Consider the following 19,202-nt stretch of genomic DNA (forward strand, 5'->3'; position numbering starts at 1 on the left):
GTGTGTGTATGTGTGTCACTTGGATCGTGTCATCCTGCTTTTCAACATCTAATATTTTAGGCCATATGTGTTTCATAACTTATATCAATCAAGTGGCTAAAATTGACATTATTTTTCAAAGTATTACATTCATGAACATAGTATAGCTGCTCATAGAACACAAATAATATGAAAAGTTAATATGGACAGTTTTAAAAACAAAAAAAAAAACATTTTTCATTAAAATTAACCACTTAAAGTCCACCCTATAGCAGTTTTACCGCTATAGGGCAGCACCAGGGTATGGGGAACGCATGCGCACCGCTGGCGGCTAGCTTGCACTGTGATTACACACAGCGGAAGTACTCAATGTCTGCCGCCAATCGTCAGGCAGAGACAGAACTGCGATCTGCCTATGTAAACAAGGTAGATCACTGCTCTAACAAGAGGTAACGGATGGAGTTTATGTCCCTGCAAAGCCAGGAAGAAAATTCCATCTCTTCTAATTAAAAGCACCTCACATAGTATAGTAAAACACTAGCTAGGCACACAATAACCCTATGATCACCCCTGATGTTAATCCCTTCACAGCCAGTGTTATTAGCATAGTGACAGTGTATATTTTTAGCACTGATCCCCAAAAAGCATCAAAATGGTGTCAGCATCAAAATGTTCGCATCAATTTCACAGTCTGGCTATAAGTCGTTGAGCACCGCCTTTACTAAAAAATAAAATAAAATATCCCAGTTTGTGGATTCTAAAACCTTTTGTGCAAAATCAATATATACTTATTGGGATTTTTTTTTACTGAAATATGTAGCAAATTACATATTGGCCTAAATTTATGAAGACATTTGATTTTTAATTTTTTTTATTGAATACGTTTTATAGCAGAAAGTAAAAACACACACACATACATACACATATACCGTATATACTCGAGTATAGGCCGACCCGAATATAAGCCGAGGCCCCCAATTTACCCCCAAAAAACTGGAAAACTTATTGACTCGTGTATAAGCCGAGGGCGAGACATGGCTGTCCATCCCTGTGTGTCCGTCCATCCCTGTGTGTGTGTGTGTGTGTGTGTGTGTGTGTGTGTGTGTGTGTGTGTGTGTGTGTGTGTGTGTGTGTGTGTGTGTGTGTGTATCCATCCCTGTGTGTGTGTGTGTGTGTGTGTATCCATCCCTGTGTGTGTGTGTGTGTGTGTGTGTGTGTGTATCCATCCCTGTGTGTGTGTGTGTGTGTGTGTGTGTGTGTGTGTGTGTGTGTGTGTGTGTGTGTGTGTGTGTGTGTGTATCCATCCCTGTGTGTGTGTATCCATCCCTGTGTGTGTGTGTGTGTGTCTGTGTGTGTCTGTGTGTGTCTGTGTGTGTCTGTGTGTGTCTGTGTGTGTCTGTGTGTGTCTGTGTGTGTCCCACGCCTCCTCCGTCCCGCGCCTCCTCCGTCCCGCGCCTCCTCCGTCCCGCGCCTCCTCCGTCCCGCGCCTCCTCCGTCCCGCGCCTCCTCCGTCCCGCGCCTCCTCCGTCCCGCGCCTCCTCCGTCCCGCGCCTCCTCCGTCCCGCGCCTCCTCCGTCCCGCGCCTCCTCCGTCCCGCGCCTCCTCCGTCCCGTGCCGTGCCGATGGATCGCCGCTCCAGGATCGCCGCTCTTCTCGGCGGCCATTCTACAATTCAAAAGCCGCGCCTCCGTCCTCCGCCTGTGATAGGCGGAACACTCAATTTCCCAGCAGCCTGTGTTCCGCCTATCACGGACATCCTCTCATACTCGTCCGTAGTATGAGAATGAACGGATGTCCGTGATAGGCGGAACACTGACTGCTGGGAAATTCAGTGTTCCGCCTATCACAGGCGGAGGCGGAGAAGGAGGCGCGGCTTTTGAATTTTAATGTCCGCCGTCTGTCTGCTCGATACGCTGATCGAGCAGTCAGACAGCGGTGACTCGAGTATAAGCCGAGGGGGCACTTTCAGCCTCAAAAAAGAGGCTGAAAATCTCGGCTTATACTCGAGTATATACGGTACATATATTTATTTTCTAAATTGTTTTGTCTAGAACGAAAAAAAAAAAAAAAAAAGCAGAGAAATCTCTTTGTGGGGGGGGGGGGGGGGGAAGGGGCATACATTTTATTTTGGTACAGCGCTGTGTGACCGTGCAAATGTAAGTTAAAGTAGCGCAGTACCAGATAACAAAAAATGGCCTGGTCACGAAGGGTGGTAAATCGTTTGCACTGAAGTCAATGGGACATGATTTTTCATGGAAGTCACTAGGGGGCATTTTTGCATTGAAGTCAATGGGTCGCAGCATGCCATTACTGGCAAAACGCTGATAATTTTCATCGGCCAATATCTCATTACATCCCTACCCATTATCCTTTATAATTCAAAGCAAAGTTTTTTTTTTCTCCATCCAATAATCTAAATGTTTTCTGTAATTACATGCATAGCCCAGACCAGAAAAGAGTATAATTATAATCCCCATCATTTCACATCTAAGTATAGAGAACACAAGGAGTGTCAATTGCCATAAATGCTGTTTCCAGGAGCCCAGACATTAAGAACTTTGATTAGGTGAAAGTGGTATGGTATTTGCACATATTCTAATTCTTAAAGAATTTGTTGTAGAATCCGGTACAGTACAGTGTGTGTGTATGTGTATGTGTATATATATATATATATATATATATATATATATATATATATATATATATATATATATATATATATATATACACACACACACACACACACACACACACACACACACACACACACACACACACACACATACAGTATCTCACAAAAGTGAGTACACCCCTCACATTTTTGTAAATATTTTATATATTTTTATGTGACAGCACTGAAGAAATTACACTTTGCTACCATGTAAAGTAGTGGGTGTACAGCTTGCATAAACGTGTACATTTTCTGCACATTCACATACATTGTAGCAAAGTGGCATTTCTTCAGTGTTGTCACATGAAAGGATATAATAAAATATTTACAAAAATGTGAGGGGTGTACTCATTTTTTTAAGATACTACACATTATATATAATATATATATATATATATATATATATACATACATATATATATATACATATATATATATACACACACACACACGACCAAAAACATTGACACCCCTGCATTTGTCAGTTAATGCACCACTTTGCCCAGAAAATTGTTGCAATTACAACTATTTATGCATTCTCATATTTATTTTGTTTGTATTGGTATGGCGCAAAAAAGTGTAGAAACAAAAAGCCAAATCTGACACATTCCATCCAAAGCTCCACAAATTGACTGGACAAAATTATTGGCACACTCGATTTAATATCTGGTAGCACACCCCTTTGAAAAAATAACTGAAATCAATTGCTTCCTAAAACCATCAATGAGTTTCCTCCACCTCTCTACTGGAATTTTGGACCACTCTATTTTCGTCAACTCCTCCAGACCTCTCAGATTGGAAGGGTTCCTTTTCCCAACTGCTGTTTTGAGATCCCTCCACAGGTGATCTATGGGATTTAGATCTTGACTCATTGCTGGCAAGTTCAGTACTCTCCAGTGCTTTATCTTAAACCATTTCTGGGTGCTTTTTGATGCGTGCTTTGGGTCATTTTCCTGCTGTAAGACCCCCAGACCTCTGACTGAGACCCAACTTTCTGGCACTGGGCCGTACATTGAACCCCAGAATTCTTTGGTAGTCTTCAGATTTCATAATGCTATGCGCACGGTCAAGACATCCAGTGCCTGAAGCAGCAGAGCAACCCCAAAACATCAGTGAACCTTCACCATGTTTTACTGTAAGGACTGTATTCTTTTCTTTAAAGCCCTCTTTTTTTTCTGAAAAAAGTATGATGGGCTTTACCAAAAAGCTGTCATTTTGTTTAGTCTGTCCACAGCACATTCTCCCATAAGGATTTTGCTTCCTCAGCTAAGTTTTGGCAAACTCCAATCTGTTTTTTTTTATGTTTCTGTGTCAGCAGTAGGCTCCTCCTGGGTCTTCTACCATAGCGTGCCTTTTCATTAACATGGCAATGTATACTGCAAGCTGACACAGCTGTATCCTGAAGGCCAGCTTCAATTTGTTTGGAAGTCAATAAAGGTTATTTTTAATCCACCATTTGAGCAATCCTTTCTTGTATCAATCTCTCTCTTTCAACCATGTCCAGGGAGATTGGCTACAGTGCCATGGACTGTAAAATTCTTGATAAAGTTGTGCACAGTGGACACAGGAACATTATGATCTCTGAAGATGGACTTGTAACCTTAAAGTGGCTGTAAAGGTCCAGTTTAAAAAAGCAAAAACAAACATGTCATACTTACCTCCGCTGTGCAGTTGGTTTTGCACAGAGTGGCCCTGATCCTCCTCTTCAGGGGACCCTCTGCAACGCTCCTGGCTCTGCCTCTTCTTGAGCGCCCCATTGGAGAAGCGCTCTTTTGTGGACACCCATACGGGTGCACTCCCATGCCCTGCTGCTGTGTCCAGACAGCTGCTGTGTGACAGACAGCCGGACTTGGCTCCACCCCCACTTCATTGGATTTGACAGTATCAGGAGCCAATGGCTGCCCGCCCTGCTATCAATCTATCCAATCAGGACATGAGACACCGGCCAGAAGCTGGTGTGCTCATTCCTGTCATGGGAATTACGGGGCTCAGGTAAGTATAAGGGGGACTCGGGGCACACAGACACACAACAAAGTTTGAGCCAATTTTTTACCATTCAAACCAGTTGCCAGTGTAATAAGGCGAGTTTAATTACAAATTACAGTAGCATCACAACTTGGATTGCAATTATTTCTTACAATTTTGAGAAGCTACCAATACTTTTTGTCCAGTCCATTTTTAGAGTTTTGCGTGGAATGTGTCAGAATTCGCTTTTTGTTTCGCCACTTTTTTGTGTCATACAATACAAACAAAAGAAACATGAGAGTGCGTAAACATTTATAATTGCAACAATTTTCTGGGCAAAGTGGGGCATTATCTGACAGAAATGCAAGGAGATATATATATATATATATATACATATACACACACATACATTTCAAGAAATAATAAAATATTAGATCTGCTTCACAGAGATTTTATTATTCCAGTTGTATTAATCAGCTCAGAAGTTTTACCATTACGCCTCACATTACACTGCCTTTTTATAAATGGTTTGTCATTCTGGAGGTGCGTGGGGGGTTCAGCAGTGGTATGACTGGGAGAATTGTTAGTTTTATTAAGCTATTTCACAATATTATTACATGGGCCGATGCTGGCAATAAAAAAAAAAAAATCTAAACATCTTCAGAGCTCCAGAGAGCAATGAATGTTACTTTACACTGATGTCAAGTGCAATAACTGCAGGGTGGGGAAACGGCGGAAGAAAAGCACTGAGGGGGCTGGGAGAAGCTTTTTTTTTTTTTCCCTGCATACATTTGCTTTGATTGCATTTCACATTTCAGTGCACTGCAGGCTAATGGGATTGCAATTCTACAAGGTACCAGTTTTCATTCATTATAAAAATGCTAAGTGAAATCTCATCACAAAAGTAATAAACAGAAAAAAAGAAACCAGACTGTGTAACTCCTTCTCTGCTGTAAGAGACTGCAAACAATAGAATCAGAGCATTCAACTGTAGTGAAGAGCTGTGCAGGGGCCAAAATGGAGGTCAATAGTCATAATGGTAACCTTAAGATTGGAGGAAGGCAGCTCTAATCGAGTTTAGTCTTGGCAAGGTTGTGTTACGTCTACAAGGAATAAATTGGAATGTGGAAGAAACATCCCATTTTTAAATGAGCCTAATGTTATCAGGGTCTGACAAGTGTTCCTTATCTACGAGTGAGTAGGGAGATGTGCAGGAAGGCAATGAAAGAATCCACTAGTATATAGCATTAGAATATCAGTCCAGGCCCCCGCTCTTTGTGGTGGGTGATCTGCTCCAAAATGACATACTACAAGATAAAATAGTAATGCTAATATTGATAGTTTGTCCATTACAGGTCAGCTAACTGTCCACTGGAACAGTTACAAAGCTGTTAGTTTCGATTTCACAAGGCCAATCAATACCAAGGCATACTGTTTCAATTTTGCCCGCATTGATTTTTCTCAGTCTCCTTTCTTTCTTTTATAACACCCGCTCCTTCTAGCATTCATCTTTTCTGAAAGGAAGAAGATTTGATTTACTGAAGAAAAATTGAAGAGAGCATCACAAAGATTTTACCGGCAGGGCTCTTGACATGCAGGGGGGAAAAAAAGGGGGGAAAAAGATGAATGTTTCACAGAAGAAAAAAATAAATAAATAAAAATCTAGCTTCTTGCTTGAGGGCATCCATTAGAACATATTCCGCACAATCTTAAGCAGCGTCTTGAAAGCAGCTGCAACCCGATTCTGCACCCTAATTTAAAATATCCTGGCAGTTTGATATAAAAACGCCGAAACCCTTATTGCAACGCCTATGATAATTTATATCTGCAATTTTGCTTATGATTTTTTTTTTTTTTTTTTTTTGACGACAAGTAGTGCCACTTTCTTTTTATCCCCCCAACTATACGAAGACCCAGAGTGAATTTCTATGGTACATTAGTCAGCCTATTAGAATGCAATGAAGGACACGATGAGAAAAGGGTAGCCTGTCCTCAGAGACTTTCATCTACTGTTCTCCATCATCTCTTCTCATCCTTCTTGCATTCAGCCACTTTACCAGGTGTCATCTACATGAAAGATGATTTGTCTCCTGACCCAAATAAACACAATGCCTGTTAGGTGCATAGTGTGTGTGGATGAAAAAAAAAATTGCTCCTGCACTCCGTTCATTTTATGCAGTTTTTTTTTTATTTTTTGCCTAATCCACTGTTCCTTATCAGCAGCGTTGCTTCTTCTATTCACCTGAGCCTCACATCTATGACATTAATGTATGAAAAGGTAGTGGATGGCAGCTACATTTTTTACTTGGTTAATCTGTAACTGCTTGGAATTTACAAAAAAAAAAAAAATAGTGACAGCAAAGGGCAAATATTCACAAATTCTATGTGCGCTGAATACTTTCACTCTCTGTGCTAGAAGGAAGGAAAAAAAAAACACTGCACAAATCTCAAGGAATAAAAGAACATGTTGACTTCCTGTAGCAGCAGCTTGTGTAAGCCTGATATTAAGACACAAATTGCATTCAGACAGGTCACCAGGTGTCAAAAGATATTAGATGCCTGCTGTGAGGAAACAACAAATCCCATCTGCTTCAGAGAAAATAATATTTTGACTGAAATGGAACCTGGGAATCTTTTTATGTATAACAGAATTAGGTGTAATAACCACACCATGTAAAAAAAAAGAACATGTAATCATCGGTGGTTTGCCTATAATAATGCAGATTTCATTTGATCTGCCTCAAATGGGCAATACCGTTTTTTTTTCCCATTCCTGCCAACCTGCATCTTGGTTGCTACACCAGATGTTTTCTCAAAATGCCACATGCTGGAGTGTCATTGCCGAATGCAGCACCTGACCTTCTCTATAATTGACTAAAAATATTGATGTAATGGCATGGGTCTGATTGTGATTTATTAAAACCACTGCCGATCCTGGGCCAGCTGCCAGCATTGCAGCCTACTGATCAGACGGCATTAGGAAAGCCATCAATACTGAAACAAAATAAATGACATTAATGGGAAAGTATTAAGGCTCCAGGTCCTGGCAACAAGCAAGCGATATGAATTCCAAAGGACAGAAAGGAATGAAAATAGCATAAATGAAATTAAACCAAAATCCTTGGGAGATTCAATTTACTAAAAGATGAAGCAAAATTGTGTTAACACTTGCAGTGCTAAACTGGAAAAAAAAAAGTATAATGTTCCTGTTTATTATAAGCAAAAATGATTTACATACACAAGAAAAATGATTCCAATTTACCATTCACACCACTGCAAAACTAAAAATCCAGATAGCCAAGTGCACACAGAAAAGAATATTAGCAGAGCTCAGAATTCAGTTAGGTGAATTGCATTTAGATTCCTCTCATTGTGCCCTCATCTGTAAAACAAGATAAATATAGCATGCTACAATTCATGCTATTAAAGCCTATTAACTCACTCAAATAGACTGACTGCACCTTTGATCAACTAATATTATACATTATAATATGCATTAAAGTAGGTTATGAAAAATGTCATATGAAATTGCTAGTTCAAACACAAAACACAATTAATAAATAATTCATGTTGTCTATGAACTCCTATACCTTTCTACATAGACTAAAATTGATTGCAAATGTCTACCCTACTCCAGTCAAGCAGGTAACATTTGCCATTCCCAGCTATATTCTAGTCCAGTGCTAAATGGCAATAAAAGAGCTTTTATCCAAAAACAAAAAAACGGAAGACCCCACCCACCATGCCAAAAAGCGAACGATTTGCAGCAGGACAAACGTTATATAGGGTGCATGATGCCTAATCCTTCCCTTAAAGCTTGATGAGTCACTTAGAACAAGCATGTGCATAAATGTCAGACGTGATGTATGCAGACTAGCTCCATGCACCAAAAATTTCTAGCGGCCAGACTCTGGGGATCCCTGAGACCTGAAAATCCATCTAGGGCAAGGATATGCAATTAGCGGACCTCCAGCTGTTGCTAAACTACAAGTCCCATCATGCCTCTGCCTGTCATGCTTGTGGCTGTCAGAGTCTTGCTGTGCCTCATGGGATTTGTAGTTCTGCAACAGCTGGAGGTCCGCTAATTGCATATCCCTGATCTAGGGTAAAAAGGTGACGAAAGTAACTGTCTAGCACGATGCCCCCAATGATGTCAACTGACGAAACGTGTAGGACAGAGTCCATTATCTGTGAGGTTATCACTCATGCCAAACCTATGTACATTTTGATTGATTCCCAGGAATGTCTGGATTCATACACACTGGATTTTAATGGAATTTGTATAAGTACATAGTACTGTTACATTTAAATAAACTATCATACAGTTTTAACAACATGTGGGCATTTTATCTCTTCCTTACTGGCCCCGATACAGAGTAACTTATCAGCCATGACTGCACCATTGCCTTCAGCATAGTGAAGGAAGCTGGATGGATCCTTTGAGATGGTATACCATGCTTGTCTAGACTCCTATAACTTGGAGTCTAGCCTTCTGGTGTGCATTTGTCTCATTCACTTCAGTTGGATATTCACCAAGAAGTTCCCCATTTATAAAAATATGATTTGTCTTCACTGTATGGACACTTGTTTTGTTTCATCACCTATGTTTAGTGCGGCAATGCTTTCTTTTTACATTGTCTAGCACAGCCCAACATTAGGCCAGGTTTTGTTGTATAAATATGTTATTCCCTATTGTTGGCTTTGTAATAAATCAAACATTTTATTTTATTATTTGACACATCCTGCTACTGTGTTGATTGCTAAAACACCTACCTACTATATTGTGCAGCTGGAAATGGAGGCCATGTACCAATATACTGACTATATATAAATATCATTAGTATTTTGTTAAGGAGGCAATACAAGGAGTTCTCTTCCAGATCAGGATTATGTATTGGTGATGTCTGAATTACACAACATATTCTTCATACATTACTGCAAACCTGTTCAAAATCTGAATAACTATATTATTGCATATATCAAACTTTTTTGCTATTGTTTATTGGTTTATTGTTAAACCATTAGTTTACCTCCTAATAGTTCTTTTACCATGATGGTCAAGATTTTTGGGTGTAGGGAGGCCCAAGCCTATCAAAACAGGGACATGGTCTAGTAAAATATAAACATACTGTAAGTGAGGAGCATGGGTTAATATAATCTTGTGGGTCCTTTATTTCCACTATCTCAAGTGATATCAAATGCTCATTTAGAGAATGCCATTAAGCAAGGCTGTATATTAAATTTTTAATCCGTAAACTCCCAATGCTGGCGTTTTGGTTATTAAGAGATGTTGATTTCAATAAACTACTGGCATCTTACATCTATTGTAGACAGCCTTAACCATTAAAAGCTCTATTTGCCCCTTTCCCCTACCTCCAGTGACTTAGCTTTGCATGTTGTAAATTAACTTAATTGACAGGTAATACTCTTCATCTAGTAAAGTAAAAGATATGGTCAAAATAAATAAATAAAATGATCACCTTGATGAAGAACTTCCCCAAGCTCCATGTTTATCTGTGAGAATATTGATAATTTTTTGTACAAGTTGGGTTGCAGTCACATGATCTCTATACTTGGCTGCCCTTATTAAATGGTCACACATCTTTTCATCTTCTCTCTTGTCTGCAGAATACTGTGCAGAAAGGGACTGAAAGAAAAACAACAAAACTTCCTTAAAACATCAGATTTTAAATGAACATTTTACAAAATATCTGTACACATTATTTAGATTTTCTGTTTACCATTACTTGAAATCTAACAAGGGCAGAGTGTGCAGAGCTCAGTAGTAGCATGGAATGTAGCTTCCACTTTAAGGAGCACTGATCTCCTGCTCCATTGAAGCCCACAGCCCCATATTTCCTTTCATACAATAGCATTAATTTAACAAACACACAGTAAGCCTAGTAGATCCAACAGTCCAATGATCTCAGATGTGTTGGGCAGCTACTGGGGGTCGAGGTTGTGGTCACTGCACCCTATGTAAGATCCATTTGATACAATTTCCAAAGCATTGGATACAATTTGTGTACAAATCAGTATCATCCTCTTCATAAATTTCTAATGCAATATGTTTAAGAAACTTGTACAAGACTAAAAAATACATAATGGTTTTACCTACAGGACATTAAGGTGTAACTTGATAGGCATTTAGTACTGGTAAACTGTACAGTTTTACCATTACTAGGATACACTCTGCATCAAGCTATACCTACTGTTGATCAATGATCAGATGATGCTCAGGGCTATACTAGGGATAGCAAAGTCATCGGTAGGGCCACCCCGTGCTAAGAAAAAGGGGAACCTTTTGTTCCAGGCTGGATGATGGGTAGGGGGCCAATAACCACATGCGGCAAAAAAAGTAATGGTTGCAATGCATAAACTGTAATCCAAGGCATTTCACGGCGTATAGTGCCCTAAACTAAAAAAAATTAAAAATAAATAAAAAAAGGATTCAACTGAGGGCACAAAGGCTTACAGGGCATTCTATATTGCAAAATGGACACCTGCATTTCAAAAAAATATCTGTACATACATGTCAAATAAATTCACAATATACTATACAAACATCCAACCAATATAAAAAAAAAGTGCATTTCCAAAATAGGCAGGCAGAGAGGTAATAAATGCTTTCAAGTGCTTCCTAATGGTCTAATGGATCAGTCTTTACAATTTGAAGAGCAACTTTTCATACCTGACATAAAATCTATAGATATAAATCACATTAGTGGTCCATTCTTTACCGATTATCAATCTCTGTCTCTTTGCAGAACATTAGTGCTGCATTTGACCTTATATTATAAAATTAAGACCAGTAATGTCATGTATAATAAAACAATAAAAAAAAAAAATTGGAAATAAAACATTCCAAAAATCGTATTCACAATAGTTTTCCTTCTTATGAAAGAATGGTAATATTACACAAAAATGTATAAGGACAAGAATCTGACGAAGATCATTCTCTAAACTAACATTCTGTATGTATGTTCACAATAAAATAATATATTATTTATCATGCCTAAAAAGAGGCACCGAACCCACGATGAGGCAAATGCTGACGCTCATAACTGAACATACACGCACTGATCTCTAAACAACTGCCTTAATGCAATTGTTCTAGGTTTTAACTGTAAACACATAATGTGTTGCCTCTACCAAGGTGGTGTCATAACTGCATGGTAATACAATTTATTTTTGGATCAGCGATTATTTTGAATAAAGTATAACTAAAAGCAAAGCATAATTTGGACAGAGTAGTGAGGGTTTTGAGCCACTGTCAGGTTTTTATTGTCGTCTGGGTCCCCAATAGGGAGATTGGCTCTCTCTGATGTGATCACCACTGTCACTCAAAAATAAAAGCAAGGGTAAATCTCAAACTTTCATTTGTTACTATAATATATATATATATATATTATATATTATATATATATATATATATATATATATATATATATATATATATATATATATATATATATATATATATTATATTAAGCCCTCTGAGGTTGTTTAGTTTAACTGCTTCCCGACTGCCACACACAGATGTACATCGGCAGAATGGCATGCAAAATGGGCGTACCTGTACGTCCCTTTAAATTAGCCGCCTATCGTGTGCGCACCCGCGGGTCTCGGGAACTAGATGTTCGCCGGAGGCCTGCGATAGTCGTGTGGAAAGGTAGAAAGGGGGAGATGCCTATGTAAACAAGGCATTTCCCCATTCTGCCTAGTGACATAACAGGAATCTACTGCTCCCTGTCATCGGGAGCAGTGATCACTGTCATGTCACTGGAAGCCCACCCCCCCCACAGTTAGGACACCTCCCTATGACACACTTAACCCCTTGATCGCCCCCTAGTGTTTAACCCCATCCCTGCCATTTACATAGTAATAAGTGCATTTTTATGGCACTGATCGCTGTATAAATGACAATGGTACCAAAATGGTGTCAAAAGTGTCTGATGTGTCAGCCATAATATTGCAGTCATGATAAAAATTGCAGATTGCCACCATTACTAATAAAAAAAAAAAAAAAAAAAAAAAAAAAAAACTATAAATCTATCCCCTATTTTGTAAACGCTATAACTTTTACAAAAAACTCTCAGTAAACCATTTGTTTACACCAGCACTTGCAGTTTAAAACATTTTTAGTGCTGCTGGCTCCTGCTCTCTTACTGCTGCATCTCTGAACCTCCGGTCTTCACAGATAGTACAGCCTCCATCCTTTTCATTTTAGGATTTTAGGCTACAGAGCTGTGCGTTTCTATTAATGCACATGGTGTAAGGAGTCAACTCTAGTCCCTGCATGCAAGAATGGTTCCATAGGATACTACAAAAAAAATGAGCTACCTCAAAACAGAAAAAAGGGCTAAGTGGTCTAAGTGGTCACAGCACCAGCCTAAACAGGAACATAGGTGAGGATCCAAAGATAAAGAAGCTGCATACCCATTAAGTGATTAAGGTGGAATTCAAGTCAGAAATCAAGTCCTGCTAGATCACTTCAGGCTAGCCCCTTTTGCAGGTATAGCTGTAAAACATAAAAAATTAGTGTATTACTGGATTTAAAACAGTATAGGCACTGTCAAACCCACACACTAATTTTGGCAGCATAATTATTAATGAGGAATGTATGTTCCTTGCTAAAAACATTTTTATCAAGGTGTTATGGGTAAAGTTGCTTAACTACATGCCCCCCACCACACGCCGATTTACGCCGGCAGAATGGCATGGGCAGGCAAAAGGACATACCTTTACGTCCCTTTGAAAACCCCACCTAGTGGGCGGATGCGTGAGCGTGCCTGCAAACTATGTTCGCAGGTGGCCCGTGATTGCGGTGAAGAAAGGCAGAATGAGTAAGTGCCTATGTAAACAAAGCATTTCCTTGTTCTGCCTAGCAACATAACAGGGATCTACTGCTCCCTGTCATCAGGAGCAGGGATCTCTGTCATGTCCCAGTGAGCACCCCCCCTACAGTTAGAACACATTCAGGGAACACACTTAACCCCTTGATCGCCGCCATGATCTTTGGAATACTGAAGTATTTCTCCTTGATTCCATTACACAGTGGTGGGTCCTCCGCCCCGTCTTAAAGCTAACTCCCTCCAGATGTCTCTGTGGTCTGGATGGAAGGCATTGTTCTGTGTTTGACCGTTTGTGTATTATCTCCCGAGACTTTTGTGTCATTACACATATTAGCCCTCCTCTTCAAGCTCTTGGACCAATCCCTGCTGACCCCGTTTCAAGTCCTCATTTGCATGGCCAAGAGGACCCAAGTGAAGACTAGAGTGTACTTAACAATTGACCAATAGGAAAGTGGTTGATTGGACGGGGTGTTCAAACTGCTATGTATGAAAGTGTGTTGTGTGCATCCAATAAACGTGAGATTTCTGTTTGAACTTGCATACAGCCTGCCTGGTGTTTGTTCTGAGCTATAACAACTGGATTAGAATGGCACATAGCTGTAGTTCGAATCCCAGAGCATCGGACGACGGAACTATCAGATGTTGCAATCTGATCCAATAGCAGCAGAGGCGTGTCGACAGAGTGGAACCGAGCGAGTAGGGGCTTGTTACAATCATTGCCGAGTGTTTAACCCCTTCCCTGCCAGTGTAATTTATACAGTAATCAGTGGCTATTTTTTAGATCTGATGTATCTGTTGTATAAATGTCAATGGTCCCACAATAGTTTCAAAAAAGTGTCCAATCTGTCAGTCGCAATGTCGCAGTCACGATAAAAAAAATAAAAAAAATTATGTATAAAAATAAATATTGCCTAAACTGTGGAAGAATTTTTTGTTAATATATTTTTTGGGGGGTATGATAGCAATTGCTTTTTATGATTGCAATTCCTTTTTTTTTCAAAATTGTCGATTTGTTTATAGCGCAAAAAATAAAAAACATAGGCAATCAAATGCCTTTAAAAGAAAGCTCTATTAGTGGAAAAAAAAGGATGTCACTTGTTTAGGTAGGCGTTGCATGACCGCGCAATTGTCAGCTAAAGAGATGCAGTGTTATATCACAAAAAATGTTCTGGTCAGGAAGGGGGTAAATCCTTCTGGCGGTGAAGTGGTTAAAATATCACTTAAACTCAAAGTACCTAGGGCAAAAGCCATACCCGGCAAGCCAGAGTCCTAGCTCACACATTTAACCATTTTTGTAAATAAAAGGGGCAGTGGCTGCTAAACAATGAGACATATACTGCAATACATAAAACCATTAGCAGTTGGAAAACATATTTAAAACTTTTGCATAATTAATAATAACCAGCTACAGTCTGCACTAATTGTGCTCATTAAAATCTTTTTATTAAATATGAGTTGCATGTGCAGCTGGAAATGCAAAGCCTCTAAAGGCTGCGTTCACACTTCAGTGTTTCTAACAGTGGGCAGATTTGCCGCGAATCTGACCGCGATTTGAAAGCGCTGATGTGTAAATGACAAATTGCAGGACTCAGATTTGAGATGCCATTCATTTAAATGACACCACAAATTGCAGGACGGGTCTGTCGCGCTGTAATTGCAGAAATACCGTGGGAAGCATGTTGCCCAAAAGTAGCACCTGAACTTTTTTTTGGGCGACATGCTTACCGCAATGCGTGGTGCCGCAATTTGAGGGGTCATTCAAATTAATGGCATATCAAACGCAAGGCCCACAATTTTTCATTCACACATCAGCACTTTAAAATTGGGGGTAGATTTGTGTGAATGATTTAAAATGCTTAAGTGTGAATGCAGCCTAACACATTCCAGGTAATCATTGCTTATCAGTATCAAATATAAATAACAGGGCCATGCTGCCCATGAGGCCAGTTGAGAAGGCTGACTCAGATGGGGGCGGCACTGAGGCTTGAGTGTCCATTTCAGACAATTTGTCATCAGTGCAGTTCAGTTTCACTGCCCAAGTTCTCTGTTCGTCACACAGGTACATCAGTCAAGCCTCTTCAGTGGTGCAGAGTGTTAAAATGCAGGTTCAGCATCGGTGAGGACAGTTCTGCTGGCTACTGCACCTTCCAATGTTTAAGGTACAGCAGCCAGGCAGGAAACTGTTCCGTGATGTTAAGCCTTTATTTTTAACAGGCTCAACATCATTGAGCTGACTGCCTGTGTGTGCACAGGCATGCAACTTTGCCTGCGGGTTTAATGGTGGCAAAATGGCCACCTCGGGTGGCAGACATACCCAGCATTGCCCTAGATAAGAAATTCTCAGTCACAATATGTATATTTCGAGGCCCACTCTATTGAAGCCAAACATAGCGAGGCAACTAGCATTTTCAACAGATGAGTAACAATTGCAGCCCCCATACTTTTCTCATGAAAGAATCAATTTAACCACTTCAATACCAGGCACTTTTACCCCCTTCCTGCCCAGACCAATTTTTATTTATTTATTTTTTTTAACATAAATAGAGCTCTCTTTTGGGGATATCACCACTGGGTTTTTTATTTTTTGCTTAAAAAAACAAAACATTTTTTTTCCAAAAACACATTTCTCTTGGTTTGTGTTATAAAATTTAGCAAATATTTCTTCATGAATTTACGCCAAAATGTACTCTGCTACATTTCCTTGGTGAAAATAACCCAAATCAGTATATATAATTTAGTCTGTAGGAAAGTTATAGCGACCACAAACTAATATATATATATATATATATATATGAAAATTTATGAATCCTGATGTACTGATGCCCTATGACAGGCATAACAGTACATACCCCAAATTACCCCATTCTTGAAAGCAGACAATCCAAGGTTTTAGCATAGTGAGATTTTTGAAGGTGTCCATTTTTTAGAAAATTAAATTTAGAAAAAAAAATTACTTAAAAAAAAAAAAACACAACATATAGTTAACAGTTCAGTACAGTGTTACAACTGGTGTGGCCATGATCAGGGATACTGACTGGTTGACAGTATGGAAAAAAAATGTTTTAACCACTTGCCTACCAGCTGCCATCATTATACGGCAGCAGGTCGGCACATTCCCACAAATTGCTGTAGGTGTACGTCGGCTCCTTCAAGGAACCATAGCATGCGTGCGCCCGCTGTACAGTGGGGAACCTGATGACCAAGATGTCAGCTGGCCAGGGATCTGTCAATGTAAACAGACAGACAGATCCCCATTCTGACAGGTGAGTTAAAGAGAGCTGCTGTTCCTAGTGATTAGGAACAGTGATCTTTCTCCTCCTCCAGTCAGCCCAGCCTCCATACAGTTAGAAACACTCCCAGGGAACACAATTAACCCCTTGATCTCCTCCTAGTATTAAAACTCTTTCCCTGCCAGTGACATTTATACAGTAATCAGTGGCAATTTTTATCTCTTATCGCTGTATAAATGTCAATGGTCCCAAAAAAGTGTTTGATCTGTCCACTGCAATGTTACAGTCCAGCTAGAAACCACAGATCCCCATTACTAGTAAAAAAAAAAAATAATAATAATAATATATATATATATATATATAATAAAAATGCCATAAATCTACCCCCTATTTTGTAGACGCTATAACTTTTGCGCAAACCAATTAACGCTTAGTGAGATTTTTTTTTACCAACAATATGTAGAATACATATCGGCCTAAACTGATGAATAAATTTGTTTTAAAAAAATAAATAAAATTGGGATATTATAGAAAAAAGTTAATTTTTTTTTTTTTTTTTTTAATTGTCGTTTACAGCACAAAAAATAAAAAGAGGTGATCAAATACTACCAAAAGAAAGCTATTTGTGGGGAAATTTTGTTTGGGCACAGCATTGCATGACTGCGCAATTATCAGTTAAAGCGACAGTGCCATAGCACAAAAAAGGCCTGGTCATTAATGGGGAAAATCTTCTGGTCTTTAAGTGGTTAAAGACACTGACTAGAGCGAAAAAGTGTTAATTTTATTTTTTTACACACACTGATTGCTTATACCAGTGAAATTCATGAGTATAAACAACCATTTTAACTGAATAAAACGGATTAATTCAGTGTCATGTGTTGTGATTGGCCAAAGCTAATCATATGTTACAGATGGGCTGTGATATAACCTGTCTGCACCATGTGATCACTGTGACCAATCACAGCTAACATAATTGTAAACAATGAATGGCATGAAAGAAAAATGGTCATGTGATCTGTTGTGATTGGTCACAGTGATCACGATACTGTCAGCAAGCCAGTATAGTGAACAGTCATCGGCTGTGTCTGATAGAACGAGCCAGTGACAGGTCCTGCCGCTGCACAGCCCCACACAAGTGGCACATTCTGGGAGGACATCATGTGACGTCCATTCAGAAGGATGAAAAGCCGGCCATCACTCTGCTACAGGCTGGGCGGGACGGTGTTAACATTTAAAAAAAACATTCCCTAACAACCACAGCGACACAAACATCATACATGACGCCTCCTGGAATCACAATTTATGAGCACTACTTTCCTTAAAGGTTGGCACAGGGCTTTCAATTTACATTACAGAATTTCCTACAAGCAAGCTTTCATTTTTGCTGAAACACAGAGAAATGCAGCCTAAAAGGATGTAGATAAAAGAAAATCTGCAAAACATAACATATATAGTTTACTTAAGGTTCATCAAGTTCTAATGTTTTACAAACCACATTTTGATATTTTTCTTTTGTTAGCAGGAAACAGTAAAATTACATTATGGTACCATGAGGGAACAACCCTGCTGACAGAGCATACCCTGACATTCACCAATAACAAATACACGTGTTAATGTCTTGTATGGCTATTATCTTCTCACAAGCGTGTTCTGTCAATCTTATTCATATATGACAGAAATTACCACAATAAAAACATACTGTGGGTGGGATTTAGTGCCGGAGAACAGGTTTGATGCTACTTTTAGAATACCAGAATATGATTTCAGAGATTAGCTGGTCCTGAATAGAGATTCTTAAAGTCTGCTCATATCATTGACAGTAACCTACGCAGATCCACCCCTATAATCCCAATTAAGCAAACCACTGTAAACTTAGACTGGTGTAGCCCTCTATTTTTGGAGGGGTTATGAGAAATGGCCCTCCTCAACATGGATACTAGGCCAAGCAGCCTGTAGGTAAATAAGACAGCCAGAACCTTTGCTAAGTGGAAGAGGTAATAATAATAAAAGTTGGCAGTGCCTCCACGCAGGACAGGCCCCTGTGAGCAGAGAGAATTACCCTCCGGATAAATAACCAATCTAATCAAAGTAATTGAGAGGAGAGGAATTACTGCAGCAAGCATATAACATTAACCATAAGCATACAAACACACACCAGTATGGGAATAATGCTGGCGGCGCGCTCGCGACCCAGTCCTGAGCTCCGTGGTCGTGGGACCCGATCGCCGCTGGTGTCCCCCGATCGGGTCAAAGAGCTGAAGAACAAGGAGAGGCAAGTGTAAAAAAAACTCTCCTCGTGCTTCCTACTGAGCCTGTCACTGATAGCCTGTTCCCGGTTATAGGGAAAGACGATCAGTGACGTCACACGCCAAGCTACTCCCCCCTACTTTTTTTACCAAAAATACGTAGAATAATACGTATCGGCCTAAACTGAGGGGAAAAATTTTTTTTTTTTTTTTTTTTTTGGGGAAAATTTATTATAGCAAAATGTAAAAAAAAAAA

The 19,202-nt window shown here is 39.5% G+C and overlaps 1 protein-coding gene across 2 annotated transcripts in view; it reads right to left on the reverse strand.

Annotated features, from left to right (window-relative positions):
- The window catches only part of LRBA (LPS responsive beige-like anchor protein), a 939,113-nt gene that overhangs the window by 497,761 nt on the left and 422,150 nt on the right, over nucleotides 1–19,202 (reverse strand). For both annotated transcript variants that reach the window (XM_077477021.1, XM_077477022.1), the window contains exon 36: nucleotides 10,096–10,262. In XM_077477021.1, coding sequence (XP_077333147.1) covers nucleotides 10,096–10,262 — 167 coding nt within the window. The remainder of the gene's footprint in view (nucleotides 1–10,095; nucleotides 10,263–19,202) is intronic.

Source organism: Lithobates pipiens, unplaced genomic scaffold (assembly GCF_037356315.1).
Source record: "Lithobates pipiens isolate NorthernLeopardFrog02 unplaced genomic scaffold, aLitPip1_a1.2 Scaffold_13, whole genome shotgun sequence".
NCBI classification, from domain to species: Eukaryota; Metazoa; Chordata; class Amphibia; order Anura; family Ranidae; genus Lithobates; species Lithobates pipiens.